Source organism: Oreochromis aureus, linkage group 6 (genome assembly GCF_013358895.1).
Source record: "Oreochromis aureus strain Israel breed Guangdong linkage group 6, ZZ_aureus, whole genome shotgun sequence".
NCBI lineage: Eukaryota > Metazoa > Chordata > Actinopteri > Cichliformes > Cichlidae > Oreochromis > Oreochromis aureus.
In genome coordinates, this window is record NC_052947.1 from 27,380,709 (window position 1) to 27,395,841 (window position 15,133).

General features: G+C 40.3%; 1 protein-coding gene across 2 annotated transcripts; it reads left to right on the forward strand.

Moving 5' to 3' along the window:
• Nucleotides 1-1,063: 1,063 nt before the first annotated feature.
• On the forward strand, nucleotides 1,064-11,968 carry LOC116310884 (mitochondrial glycine transporter B-like). Of its 2 annotated transcripts, XM_031727812.2 has the most exons (8): nucleotides 1,064-1,379; nucleotides 1,654-1,762; nucleotides 5,491-5,615; nucleotides 6,809-6,893; nucleotides 7,273-7,452; nucleotides 7,690-7,858; nucleotides 9,645-9,808; nucleotides 9,909-11,968. In XM_031727812.2, the coding sequence occupies exons 2-8, from the start codon at nucleotides 1,748-1,750 to the stop codon at nucleotides 10,029-10,031; spliced, it is 861 nt and encodes a 286-aa protein (XP_031583672.1). In that variant the 5' UTR covers nucleotides 1,064-1,379; nucleotides 1,654-1,747; the 3' UTR covers nucleotides 10,032-11,968. The 2 variants fall into 2 exon arrangements, with proteins under 2 accessions (XP_031583672.1, XP_039469295.1); XM_039613361.1 differs by lacking the exons at nucleotides 1,064-1,379; nucleotides 1,654-1,762 and adding an exon at nucleotides 3,917-4,668.
• The last annotated feature ends 3,165 nt before the right edge of the window (nucleotides 11,969-15,133 follow it).

Sequence of the window (15,133 nt, forward strand, 5' to 3'; positions counted from 1 at the left end):
TCCCTCCCCCCAAATCATCTGCCTCCTACATTCTTGAACCTTCCCTGTGGTCTTCCTCTTTTCCTCCTGCCTGGCAGCTCAATCTTCAAAATCCTTTGTCAAATATATCTCCACCATGGCTCGTCTCAACATGTCACTACCTTTTTCTCTAAACAGCTCAATCAGAGCTGTCCCTCTGGTATACTCATCAAGTGGTGATTATTCTAAACCCTATAATAATGAAAGAAAATACAAACCGGATTCCAAAAAAGTTGGGACACTAAACAAATTGTGAATAAAAACTGAATGCAATGATGTGGAGATGGCAAATGTCAACATTTTATTCAGAATAGAACGTAGGTGACAGATCAAAAGTTTAATCCGAGAAAATGTATCATTTTAAAGGAAAAATATGTTGATTCAAAATTTCACGATGTCAACAAATCCCAAAAAAGTTGGGACAAGTAGCAATAAGAGGCTGGAAAAAGTAAATTTGAGCATAACGAAGACCTGGAAGACCCATTAACACTAATTAGGTTAATTGGCAACATGATTGGGTATAAAAAGAGCTTCTCAGAGTGCCAACCTTGTTGATGTTGCAATGTTGATCTTCTGTTGAACAGCAGCGCCATCTTGAGGCTATTGTCAGAAATGCAGAAACTTACATTTTACAGTGCATGCATGTCCTGGTTTGTGCTCTAAAATAAAAACTAGGAGGAGATATTCAAATTATCTATGTTTAAATAATTCGAATATTTAATCATTTACGTATAAAACCGGCAAACTGTTTTCATACGTAAATGATACGTTCTGCTATAGCAAAACGGCCGAAATACAATTATAGCCAAATAAAAGTGAATGTGACAGAAATAGATAAATAAATGATAAATCACTGTAAGCAGATAAACTCAGTTATGTAGAAAAAGTCAAATAAAGGAGCTCAATAAGAAAAAAAGATGGATATCTGCCACACTGACCTTGATACATAACCAGTTTGACAACACACGCACGCACACACACCCTAGTTGTGTGTGTCGGCTTTGCCCTGGAGGTGAACTTTACCGGGCGCTCACTAACAGCCGCAGCACGTACATGTGATGATTCGCGTATCACCACTCCCGAGTTTAGTGATTGTGGTCTGACTGAAGACACACCCGGTTTATTTGGGACTCACACTCCGACGTGTTAGCGTTACATTTTATTTCGCACAACTCACGAAGTTGGCTAGCTAACACTAACGTCGTTGAGCTAGCCCTGCCAGGCGGCGTTAAAGTGTTAAAGGTGACGCTGGGTTAAAGGAAATGTTTTCAGACTATTGCAGTAAATACAAAATATGGACTTTCTTCAGCTAACAGCGGTGGCTGTCACCTCCAGCGATCCCTGACACACTGCAACATCAGGTAAGAGGAGCTAGCATGCTACGTTACCAGGCTAGCTAGTCGCTAGATGTGTTTGAGTGACTTTTTCTGAATATCTGAAACTAATCTGCCTGTTGGAGCTCACATCTTTGGTCTCTTTAAGGCAGTTATATGACTTAAGAACAGCTGGCTTGTGAATGTTGGCCGATGTCCTAACTTCACCTTACCACAGCTAGCTAGCCAGCTAAATTAGCCGCTACACCGGCAACCTCAATGTTTTGAAATGTGACTCATAGCTGCCATCTGATTTCTCCAGTTTGAATCCACTGTGGCCTAACCTAACCGGTTTCAAAACGGCGGCGGCAGCACGGGAGAAACTGGACCCGTCCGGCTCAGCATCCGGCTCAAAGATGGAGTTGGGAGCGGTGAGTGCTGCCATGTTTGTCATTGACAGCATGCAGACAAACGGTCAATTACCTGATGCGACACGTTTCCCTCATATAACAGTTGGGATTTTTAGCGCAGGGAAACATGAGTGATGTCTGTCGCTTACTTATAGAAATGCCATTTCAATTGTAGCTTTCAGTATTTCTACGGAAATGCACACCTTGTATGACGGTACAGACCCACAAAGAACTTCATTAGGTACACCCTCGCTAGTACGGGGTTATCGCCACCCTTCGCTTTCAGAGCTTCGTGTATAGATCCAACAAAGTGCTGCAAATATTTCTCAGAGATTTTGGTCCAGAGTTTGCTGACATGACGTGATCTGACTCTTCTGTTTCACCACATCCCAAAAGCACACCATTTGACTGAGATCTGGTGACTGTGGACCCCTCCTCAGTACACTTATTACCAGAGATGGGCAGTAACGCGTTACTTGTAACGCGTTACTGTAATCTGATTACTTTTTTCAAGTAACGAGTAATGTAAGGGATTACTATTGCAAAAACGGTAATTAGATTACCGTTACTTTCACGTAGGAACGCTGCGTTACTGCGTTACTAAAACCGTGATTTTTTGCGAGAATGTCTCATGACAGTGACGTAAGCGAGTGCGACGTTCGTGACAACAGCTGTCTGCAGATCATAATATATCGAGTGCGGGACAGAGTGTAGCATGCAGCGTTTAAAGCGTGGAAGTACTGACCTTATTTTGAGTTTGATTCCATAAAAAGTGACAAAAACATTAGTGTCCGTTGTGCGTGGGAAGAAAACTTCTTTTTACAGCAAAAAAACCCCTAAACTTCCAAGCAAGCACCGAGTGCGCTACGACGTAATGTGAAATTCACAGAGAAACTCGCGGATTCTTCCACTGACCGCTGCAGCACCTGCACCAGGGTAAACCTCCTCCGCCTACCCCAGTCCTGCTTTACAGGTGAAAATAGAGCAACAGGACCGCTAGTCTTTGATTTTATTTATTTTCTGCTGTGTTTTACTTGCATCTATTTGAAAGAGTGAGTGTAAACACAAAAAAATATTTTATTTTATGTGCTGGAATGTGCAGAAAATAGGTTTAAATGTTAAACAAATTTCTTCCAGTCAGAGAATGTTGCATATAATTTAATTTTTGCTTGATGCATAAAGTTAAAAGATTAAAACTAATAAAACAAGTTTTAAAAAGAGACTTTTCCATTTGATTACATTTTGTATGATGAATTATGCAGAAAAAGTAGAATTGGGCTGAAAGATCTATCGCTTTATCACCTATTCAGGTTGTAAATCGTGTTTTTAAAAAGTAACTAAGTAACTAAGTAACTAAGTAATTGATTACTTTTGAAAATAAGTAATCAGTAAAGTAACGGGATTACTTTTTGGGGGAGGTAATCAGTAATTAGTAACTGATTACTTTTTTCAAGTAACTTGACCAACACTGCTTATTACTGTTGTTCTTCTGCTGAAGCAGCCATCAGAAGAAAAATACACTGTAATGCTGAAGTGATGGACATGTTTAGCAACAATATCCAGATAGGCAGTAACATTTAAACAGTCCTCTGATGCTACTAAGGGGCCCAAAGTGTGCCCCCCACACAAAACATAACACACATTACACCAGAAACAGCATGCTTTTATGTCGTTTACACCATTTTCTAACCCTACTATCCAAATCTGACAGCAGAAATTGAGACTCATCCAACCAGATGACATGGTTCTTCCAGAGGTTTCTTCCTGTTAGGAGGGAGTTTTTTCTTCCCACTGTTGCCAAAGCGCTTGCTCATAGGTGCTCGACTTGATTGTTGGGGTTTTCTCTATTTTCTCATTATTATTGTAGGGTCCTTACTTTACAATGTAAAGCGCCTTGAGGCAACTCTTAGAATAAAATTGAATTGAATTGAATTTCGTCAATCGTTTATTGTCCAGTATTGGTGCAAATTGACGCCCATGTGAATTGTAGCCTCAGTTTCCTGTTTCCTTATCTCTGGACTGGCACTATTGTGATCTTCTGCTGCTGTAGCCCATCTGCGTCAAGGTTTGACCTGTTGTTTGGTCAGAGATGCTCTTTTGCATACTTGGGTTGTAACGAGGAGTTATCTGAGTTACTGTTGCTTTAGTTAAAGCTCAAAGCAGTGTGGCCATTGTTCTCTGACCTCTGACACCAGGAAGGCATTTTTGCTGTCACACACTGGATTTGTTTTCCTTTGTTTTGGACCATTCTCTATAAACCCTGGAGATGACTGTGTAGGAAAATCCCAGTAGATCAGCATTTTCTGAAATCCTCAGGCCACCAACAGCAGTGTCATGTTGAAAGTCACTTAAATGATCTTTCTTCCCTATCTTTTGAACTTCAGCAGGTCATCTTGACCATGTTTACATTAATTGGATTAAATATTTGCATTAACAAGCAGTTGAACAGTTATACCTAATAAAGTGGCTGGTGAGTGTATAGCTTCATATTTTCTCTTGTTAAAACTAAAACTAGCATCCTTATGATTGACCTAAATGTAAAGTCCACGTGAACCGCTCCATGACTCATGCTATTTGAAAAAGATGCAGTTTAGCACTGAGCTATACAGAGGGGCGAGCACCAAATACAGACGTGTGAGTGTGTGTCTGAAAGATAAAGATAGAAGCCCGTAGAAAAACGCGGGCTAGATTAAGCTTCTGCTTTGGCTGCTGAAACGGGGGGAGGGAGGGAGGACGGGAAGCAGGAGAAAGCCATTGTAGGTTGGCGAGAGCGAGCGAGCGAGCGAGGGGAAGGTTTGTAAGAGATGGAGGTTTATTTTATAATATGTTATTTGTAAGAGCAGCATCACAGATAGAGGGAGGTGAAAGAGGGCAAAATGCAGGAAAAACAGGATTCTCAGAGCAGAGCCCCGGGCAACCCGGGGAAGGTAGGACAGCATCTTTGTGCTTAACGTGTGATTTCAAGTGTCTCGTGTGTGTGTATGTAAAGGCAACGTATAGAATGCTGATTATGATGATTTGTGGTTTGTTATTGTTGTTGGAATATTTATTTATTTTTGCCAATTGATAGAATTTCTGTTTAATAGTTTACCTTCAGGTGCAGCTAAATTTAGCCCCTGTCTGCGTGCCACATTCTGGCTGCCTATTTGTCTACAAGGCATGTACCCACTGATAATGTTGAGTCTCACTTTAATTCTGTGCAACAGCCTGTGTGTCTGTGTGTGTGTGCGCGTCTGTGAGTGAGTGAGTAAACTGTCTCTACACATCTCCATCATCTCCACTGTGTAGGAACCTGGCCTCTGCTCTGTGCTACAGGGTGTTTTACTGCAGTGGAAATGTCACACAAACATATTTAGATTTTAATCCTAAGCCCAATTCATGTATATTTATGATATGATTTTTTTTTTTTTTTTTTTTTTGCTTTGTCAAGCTGTTTTTATGCATAGTGTTTGAAAATGGATGCATACAGATTTCTCTGGCATTCAACAAGAGGTGACCAGTGGTGAAGAAGATGCTGAACGGCGTATTTTTCTCGTTATCCTCTTTACGCTGTGACTAATCCTTTACATTTCTTTCTCCTTTATCTCCCTTCTTGTGTGTTTTCTGTCTCTGTCCTCTTTTCTGGTCCACCATTTCTTTCTCATGTCACTTTTCTCGCTTGTCCTCTCATTGGTTTTCTCCCATCCTTTCTTTTCCTCGTCTCTCTGTCGGTCTCCATCGTCCCTCTTTGTGTCTGTCGTTGTCCTCAGGCTCACCCAGCTCTCAAAGCCTTTATGTGTGGCTCCCTCAGTGGCACCTGCTCTACACTCCTCTTCCAGCCTTTGGATCTGGTGAAGACACGACTGCAGACTCTGCAGAACAATGCCAAGCCCGGGTGTGTGCGCACACATTCACACAGACAAACACAGTGAGAACATTTCAGCTGCATGTACATTAGACACGTGTACATCAGCATGCCTCTGATATTATCCTTTTTTCTCCCCCCCTCTCTTTTTCTGACTTTAACCCACTCACACACACATACAAAGCATAAGAGGACAAAATTTGCTGGCAGTGCCAGCCTCAGTCTCTTGGTATGACCCATATGGGGCAATTAGTCACACCAGCAGCATGTAATCATACTGTCAGGATGCTGGGTTGCAATTACCTCCACTGAGAACAGGAAATGTAAACATCTAAAAGTGGATTTTTATTTATTTCACATGTGGAGGTCTTTCTTTAGCACAGAGCTCCAGAAGGATAATTTCTGTGGTAATTGATTTCACAATAGCGATTCACCACAGCTATAACCATTTATTGTCAGCATGTCTTTGAGTGTTTACAGTACTGTGCAAAAGTTTTGGGCCACCCCTCATTTATTTATGTTTTGCTTTGAAAATTGGAAACTAGTGCAGCAGTGTATGGAAATAGTTTGTACAGTTCTAATGACTTGAAAGTCAATATTTGATTTAGCTGCTGAACTCTGAACTCTCCTGGGCAAATTTTCTTGTCATTTCTTTCAGTAGTCTTCAGGGCTAATTCTCCAGGCTTCTTCAAGAATGTTGGCTGCCCTTCATTCTGTTCTCTGTTAAGGTTGAGGTCACTGCTGAGGTCTGGGCTCTGGGGAGGCCAATCCATTTTTCCTAAGAGCACATCACGCTGAACATGCCGAATTTTCAGCTAATAGAATAGCTTTTTGCCAATCACCTTCTTGGTGCAAAAATAGTGTTTCATGCCTGTCAAACTGTGGTCTCTAGATTTAAGTAAAGAAAATGGGAACAAATGACGTGTTTTTATGACAGGCTGCTCTTAATATAGTTGTTTGTTTGTAGCCACAACACTGGTTCATCCTTTGAGTTACGTGTCTTATTTTATGCTCGACTCATAGGTCAATGTTAAGTGGCTTAACAAACCCAAAAAAAATATTTCCAATTAAAAAACTTTGGAAGACCTTCAGAAAGCCCGGCTCCTTGGAAGCAAAATATAAATTAAAGGGGGCTTAAGTGTTTTTGCACAGTAGTGTGTTATGTTTTTTATTGTTTGAACAATTTAATTTGTTTGTATTGATTTCAAAATTTTGTCTTGCAGCGCACCCAAGGTGGGAATGTTTAGCGTTTTCATCAATGTTATTAGGACAGAGAAGTTCTTCAGTCTGTGGAAGGGTGTTTCACCGGTGAGCAACTGAAAGCACCGTTTTCATTATTTACAACAAATCCTGTTTGTTGCACGTTTGTACGCAGATGGCTGCCCCTCCCCTGAGCCTGGTTCTACCAGAGGTTTCTTCCTTTTGAAAGGGAGTTTTTCCTTCCCACTGTCGCCAAGTGATTGTATGGTCTTTACCTTAGAAATTTTATTCTCCCACCAACACTCAAACTCATAGCGCATACTCCCCTCTAAGAAACAGATACAATGAAACAGATTAAAATGTGACGATATATATGCATATTTTTTACTGTTAAGGTAAAAATGTTTACTGCCTGATATTCACTTCATCCTTTAATTGCCTTTCTTTTTAACCAAGACAGCAAAAACTGTTACTTCTCCCTCTGCAGTCATTTGTGCGCTGCATCCCTGGGGTGGGTATCTACTTCAGCACCTTCTACTCCCTGAAGCAGCACTTCTTCCTGGACCGAGCTCCCAACGCTGGCGAGGCTGTTCTGCTCGGAGCGGGTGCCAGAGCTGTGGCCGGAGTCTGCATGTTACCATTCACAGTCATCAAGACGCGCTTCGAGGTATCTACCAGCTAACAGACTCTGACGCCAGATGGTCAAAGATGAAATATCTACTAATCTTCTCACACCTGTTGTTGTGGAACTGCTTTTAGTCAGAGGTTTTTGCTCCATTTTATTATGACCCTCTTTTCTGTGGAGACACACAGTGTGGATACAAAGGCAGACATTTACTCCTATTGTCACTCAGTCAACCGCGTGATTAAAGACATTTCATTTCAATTTTTCTGTGTTTTTCAGAGTGGCTTTTACAGTTATGCGAGTGTGCCCGGTGCTCTGAGGAGTATGTATGAGACGGAGGGAATCAGAGCTCTGTTTTCTGGGCTGACTGCCACGCTGCTCCGTGATGCTCCTTTCTCCGGCATCTACGTCATGTTTTACAGCCAGGCCAAGAGAGCGCTGCCTCAAGGTGAGAGTCACGCTCAGTCAGCAGATCAAAATGGAGGTGAAGAAAAATGTGAAGAGTTATGTTTTGTACACCTGCTGAGCAGAAATTTGCATTAGTGTTTTAACGCTTGTGCAGAAAATCAATCGGGTGGGTTTAGTGCTTGTACAGTATGTTCTGTGAGCAAAATCACTAAAGCTGGGCACAGACTTAAACACTGTCAGACTGATAATGAATGACTGAAGAAGTAAATTGGGTGGCAAAAATTCTGCATACATATGTGCAAGCAGCTGTATGCTGCACAGGACTAATGCCAAGTGCCAAGGCCTCAAAAAGTAACAATCACATTTATTCACGTCCAGCGCAGAAGGTAACCCAGCTTATATGAACCATTAGAGAAAGTACTTTATTTTCTTTGACAAGTCCCTCCATCGTGTAGCAGTTTCTACATTCACATAACACACGAAAGATCCTCGATTCAGTCTTGGGAGCAGACACAAATCCCTTTGTGGTTGTGTCAGGAAGACCATCCAGGGTAAAAATCGACCCAATCAAAATATGCGGAGATGCCTGCTGTGACGGCCCCTTCTGAATAAGAGAGCTTTTATTTAATTATAAGCAAAAATCCTGAACTTGATGCATTCCCATTTTCACAATTCCTTTCCATTTCACACATTTTTTTTGTGCTAAAAGCACTTGATGTAAAACATATGAAGCAACATGTCGTGGAAAACCCTCACTGTGAGCACTGATGTCTTGGTAGCGCTTCATAATACAGCTCTGATATAGTTTTCCAACTTTTACCATGTAAACAAATTAAATGGTTTATGGTGAATGCTTAAAATGTAGGTAGAGAGAAAAAAACTGAGTAACAATAATTATACTGTGAGTATATTGTAAGAAAGAAGGTTGTTTTCCTTTTGTAAATTCTAATTATGTAGTAATATTAGAGGTTCATGTTGTATTATTGTGTAACCTAACTTCTGTCTCTTGTTGTAGTTGCACAGTATCATTGAGGGGATGCGAGGGCTTTTAATTGCAATGTGCAAAAGGGGTTCTTACATGGTAATTGCAAGTTACTATTAGGAGTGAAGGCTTTAATATAGAATATCCTATTTCCCCTTCTTACTCTGTAATTAAACAGTATTATTAAGATGATGGGAGGCCTGCATTATAGAGCATCCCATTTCTCCTAATAGTAACTTGTAATTACTGTCTAAAAATGGGTTCTTGCCTTGTAATTGCAAGCTACTATTAGGGGTGTGGCCAAGTAAATTGGTGATGTACATTAGGGCTGCCACTATCAAACATTTAAATAACTGAGTATCGATTAATCGAGTAATGGGATAAGGCAGCCATTCTCAAAATACCCGTCCACACTTTAAATACTTATAAATACTTTTGTCTTATTAATGAGCAATAATATATATTCAAAAGACAAAAGCACAGGTCTTCAAAACTGCTTCATGGTTTAACATTTTTAGAAACTGCAATATTTTTAGTATTTTACCCGAAAACAACATCTGTCAAAAACGTCCACCCTCTCACTGTATTTACATGCCAATAAAAATGTGGTGAAATGCTCGCGCTTACACGGTGACAGCTGAGCGCTACAGAGTTTTGGATTAAACATTAAAACATCACAGCAAAAAATTTGTGTCGAATATTCTTTATAAATCGAGTTACTCAATGAATCATCGCAGCTCTTTGTGAAACTGATTTTTAGTGTTTTCCACGTATTTCTCTTTCTGTGGATTGACTGATTGTTTTTATTTAAATCATCTGACATCCTCGGGTTCTCTTCTCTCAGAGGTGACCTCGGCGCCCTACGCCCCGCTGGTGAACTTCAGCTGTGGGGTGATTGCGGGTGTCATGGCATCAGTAGTAACGCAGCCTGCAGATGTAGTGAAGACTCACATTCAAGTCAGACCCTCCCACTGTAGCACAGCAGGTGCAGTTCGCCGCATCTACATGGTATGTACTCACGTTCTTGTTGTGTTTTTCAGTAAGAAGCACTTACTTTCACTATTATATAACATCTAACTGAGGATTACTGCTCTGGCCTTTCCTCCAGGAGCACGGCATGGCTGGGTTTTTTCGTGGAGCTGTGCCCAGGTCTCTTCGACGCACTCTCATGGCTGCCATGGCTTGGACTGTGTATGAACAGCTGATGGCTCGAATGGGCCTCAAATCCTGAAGAGCAAAAGTTTTGTGCCGCAAGAGAATGGAAAGAACTGTAAGAGGATAATTCTGTATTATTATTATTAGTATTATTTTTAAACTGAAAGCGTCATGCAAGAAGAAAAAGGAGCTGAGGAGCTTACAGGGTCATTGAGCCAGCAGTAACAAGATACTGAGCAAACGAAGCAGGTGGATAAATGCCTGAAAAACATGAGTAAGAGTGCTCTGTTTGTGTGTTTGCTGTGTGTGTGTGAAACTGTGTTTGGGACTGTGATGTTACACCTGAAGCACTCTTATGTCCGTCTCGGACTATAGTGACACTCCTGCTGTGAAGTGAACTCGTCCCTCCTAATATTTATGTTCCTGAGGTATGGCTAGCAATCAGAAAACAGGGCCAGTGGCTCTTCTGGGTAACAGAGTTGCCTTTGACGATGTTTTAAAATACCGTAGAAACAAATGAGACACTCGACAAGCTGGTGTCCCGTACAAGATAGAGCAATGTTTCGTACTTGCTGACTGATCTCTCTCTTTTTTTTTTTTTTTTTTTTTTTTAAGAAGCAGAGAAGTTTATTTGTTTCAGGCTCAGACAATCAGAAGTACTCACACAGCTGCATTATGGGAAAATCAAGGCCAATGCTAATAACGTGTTAAAGCCTTTGTTGCTGTATTGCTTAAAACTCTGCTAGCTACATTTATATAAAACTATGGTGTGTTTTCGACTCAGCGTAATGATAGCCACATCTGTAGCTAAATCAGTGAATAGCAGTGATGGCATCTCACGCGAAAAACCCAACAAAAAAGTCAGGATTTTATGGATTTTTAAAAAAAATGAATTATATAAATAAAATGTTTGATTATTTGTAGGATTTTCATTTTGAGACAACCTGTGGAGCTTCTCAGTAGCACTGTGGATTTGATACTCGGTAGTTTTGTTTGTTTTCTGCACACAGGAGTAACATGACACTCATAAAATATATATATATATATATATATATATATATAAAAAGGCAACTTTGAGTTTATTTTATGATGAGGGATTTGATTTTTGTAGGAAACACTGAATGTAAACACAGATTTCTGTGTTTAAAACAAAACTCCACCTTTAAAGGCACTGCAGGTTGCCCTTCTCCCTGCATTTAAATGAGCACTTTCACAAATTTATTTTCTTAGTATACATATATATATTTAGGTTACCAGGCGAAGTTGAAGTCATTTAAGTATTTCAGGTTTTGCTGAAGTCAGGTACCTCCTATGATCAAACAGTATTTCCAGAATATTAAGCTTGCAAGTGAAGCATTCCTTAATCATTGCGCTGAAATGTTTCTAAAGAGTCCATACCGGTGATGGAGCTGTGGATCTTGTCTTTGTATAGCCTCATTCTGGAATTGTAAATATGTGACTTAATACAGAGTTGCTGATTTAAGAAAAAAAGGGGGCGCACTAATGAATTCCTATAGGGTGTTTGCATAGATGTTATTTATTATTAATATAAAAGAAGAGGTGATATAATAGAGAATAATGTCTTTGTGTCTGTACATAAAATGCAAACTGAAAGACGACTTAGTGTGATCTTCGAACGGCGAAGGTTGCCACCAAGAAGTAATTGTGTGCTTTACTTGATAGGAGTTTTTAATGATGGCTTCCTGTGAGTCCGCAGATAGGCCCAGTTTAACGAAAGAGAGGCGCTGAGCGTCTCTTCAGACCTATGAGCTGTTTAAAGGAAAAATGACAGGTAGTGAAGTACGAGTTCATTTAAAAGCCTCCATGTTTGCTGTCTTAACTTGAGCTGTGCCACAATTCACACCTCCTCACCTCCATTGTTGTGACTGTCCTGCATTCAGTGTTACAGTAGACACTCTGTCTGTGTGCGTGTTTGCTCAGACAGATGCTGTGCCTGTCTGATTTTTAAGTTGAATAAAAATCTCCTGTTTTCGTTTTGTTTTTTCCAAAAATGATTTTGACTTTGTGTTGTTATAAATGAAGAGGAGTTTGACATTTGATCATTTTATTCACTGTTTTGTATCCAGAACATCTCTTCTAAACCATACCGACTACAATGTGAACCACGTTACTGACAGAACATGCATGTTGCTATTAAACACAGTCATGATAAATATACAGAATTAGATGATGTAACACATTCAATAGATATTATCTAGTGCTAGCCTGTGAGAACGATGAAGCATCGGCATGTTATCATATACAGTTTCCCACATAATGTATGGAGGGCATCATTAAATAATTAATTGTGTTATCAATTAAAATAAATTTGTTTAATATTTTAAAAGAAATGAATTTGTTTATATATTTAATATTCAGTGTTAATCAATGAAACATTTAATTAACTAATGACATTAAATTAATTATTTAGTGATGTTTTTATTTAATTCATTTTGGCACCCAAAGCCATAAAATTATATTTATACAAATGTATTGTGCTATCTGTTCTCATTCTAAAGCCATCAAAGACAAAGTTATTATCTACTACTCTCCAAACTCTTATTTTGAAAGTTCAGTCAGTCTTCAGTCTGCTAGCCTCCTGCTGAATCCCGAAAACAGTCCTCAGCATCAATCAACTGTCTCAGGTCTCTCCTCCGATATCAGGCGCACTTCAATCCACTGCAGCTGGACTGCATCAGAAGCCTTTTTGTGCTCTGAAGATCCCCTGTGAACTGGATGGCCACTCTAATCAGCACTCACAGCTGGAAGCTCTTTTTCTTTTCTCCCTCCCCTCACTCCTAACTAGTCATGGCAGATGACCTCCCCTCCCTGAGCCTGGTTCAGCTGGAGGTTTCTTCCTGCTAAGAGGGAGTTTTTTTCTGTCTAACGTCACAAAGTACTTGCTTATAGGGGGTCGCTTGATTGTTGGGGCTTTCCACTTTAGGTTGTTAAAATTGGTGCCACGTAAATGAGCCTGGATTGAACTGAAATGCTGCAGAGCAGAACGATGAACGCTGTCACCAGCTGCAGGCCAAGACTGTGGAACTGGAGTACCTCCACAGATCAGCAGCTGATTTTTGATGATTTTTGATGAATATTGTTAAGAAAGGACAGATGTTCTCTGGCACTCTGTGGGAAACATTGATACAGCAGCACAGCATGTAGGAAGCCTTTCTCTTAAACCAGCCTAACATTAACAAAGATGGTGTCAAGTAATGCAAATTTAACTAAAGATTAAAAACCAAAACTGTTGTCAAACCTATGAGAATCCATTTTTAAGAGTCTTTTACACATGCAAAAGTTTCTAAATGAATTTTTACATCAAAGTTAAATTCTAATAAACATTCTCACACTTTTTCTACATTTGTTTTTAGAAGAATAAAGCTGACAGACATTCGTGTTGTATGTTTGTCATTCTGCACTACATAGGATGAAAGAAAAAACAGCACAAAAAAATCTCAGCACAAAAACTAAAAATGATGTGAATAACACTTGGACTGAGAAAGAAACCTTTGCTTTAACAGCTCAAATGCAATTGGGATTTACACGCAAATGAAACTGAGTTTCTCTTCGCAGTCCAGATTCTCCCACACTCCGTTTTTGTTTAAAGCTCCACAGTAATTTCGACCTGGACACTGGTGCTCCCGATCCCCTTCTGACCAGGCCTCGTATATCAGAGGGCTGCCGTCCACCCACAGCCAGCGATCAGCCAGGAAACACAGCCCGATCCACACCGATCGGTGACGGTGTCCTGCTGGATCTCCTTCAGGGTCAAAAGGTTCTCGGTCTCAGAGGTCAGACTTGTGAGCGTAGTGTGTGTCTGTTTACAGTACTCCAACGCTTCCTCCCAAGCCATCTTCTCCTCCATCACTGTTGTGCTGAAGCAGAAAAAAGGCAGTTCTGTCAGTGGTGAGGAACCAAACCATCCCGTCACTGTGGTACAGCCATCCCAGCACACACTAACAAAGAGATCATAATCGATAGATGGTTGGGACTCATCCCAAACTATGTTGGTTTCATATCCTCCTCCTGACCACTTCCAGTATGTGCCCTTTTTGTAGAGACCGATCCAGAACTCACCAGAAACTTTTCCCAGGGTTGCTTTTCTCAGTTTCTTCTTTTCCCAACTTGTACTTAGTGGGGAAAGATCAGTGTAATAGTTTTGGCAGTACAATTGAGCAGCATACCAGCTCAATCTGTTTTGCACATACACATGTTTACCAAATTTCTGCCCTGTCAGGTACGGCAAGGCGTTTACAATAAAGAGCATTTTCCAAAGCAGGGTCTCCATGCTGGTTCAGCCGACTGGTGTGATGAGCCTTAGCCTGTGCTTCCTCCTCAGTTATTGCTTGAAATAAATCGAGGAACACCTCCTGCTGACTCCCTCAGTCTTCTCTCGTTGCATCTCATGCATATGACATCATGTAAATACAATTTGATTGCCACACCCTGGATTTCTACTGCGCCCATCATCTTTAATGCACTCCAACCCCCACACCTCTATGTTTCACGTGAATTTTGAGAGCATTAGCAAAGGCCACGTGAAATACTTAAAACTACTGTTCCCTTCACAGTTCATACATGTTAAATACACATTATCTCTCTGTGATACTGAAGCTGATTATGCTGATGTAATGTGGTCTGTAATGGAGAGTGAACCACCCAGGTAAGTTCACTTAATGTGGGTAGATAAAGGTAAATAAATGGCTATATTAAAACTAACCAAGAGTTATAACACAAGCTGCTGATAGATTTATCTGAAACTAAAAGGACATGTTGGTAACATAACATTAAAGCATGCTGTTAACCAAGCTTTAGCTGACAGAGGTGAATGTAGTCAGGGTTCAAAGCCAAAAGTAAAACAGAAATAGGCACTGGATTAATTTTGCTTGCAAAATTGCAGGCATCAACTCATGTCACGGAAGCCGGCACAAATTTTCCTAAACAATTTTGTTTAATAAATTTATTTCCATTTGACATTGAGAAACAAAATGTTCTGTTTGAGCTCACATGTCATTTTCTCTCTCTACATGCTTCCCTCATGTTTTCTGTGGCGAAACTGAATCCTCAGTGTGCATCACAACCTGCCAACAGTCACCAAAAAGAACGGTGACAAGAAAATATACTGAAGGGGTCTGAAAGGGTCTACTGAATGTGTGTTATGCAGTCATGTTAGAA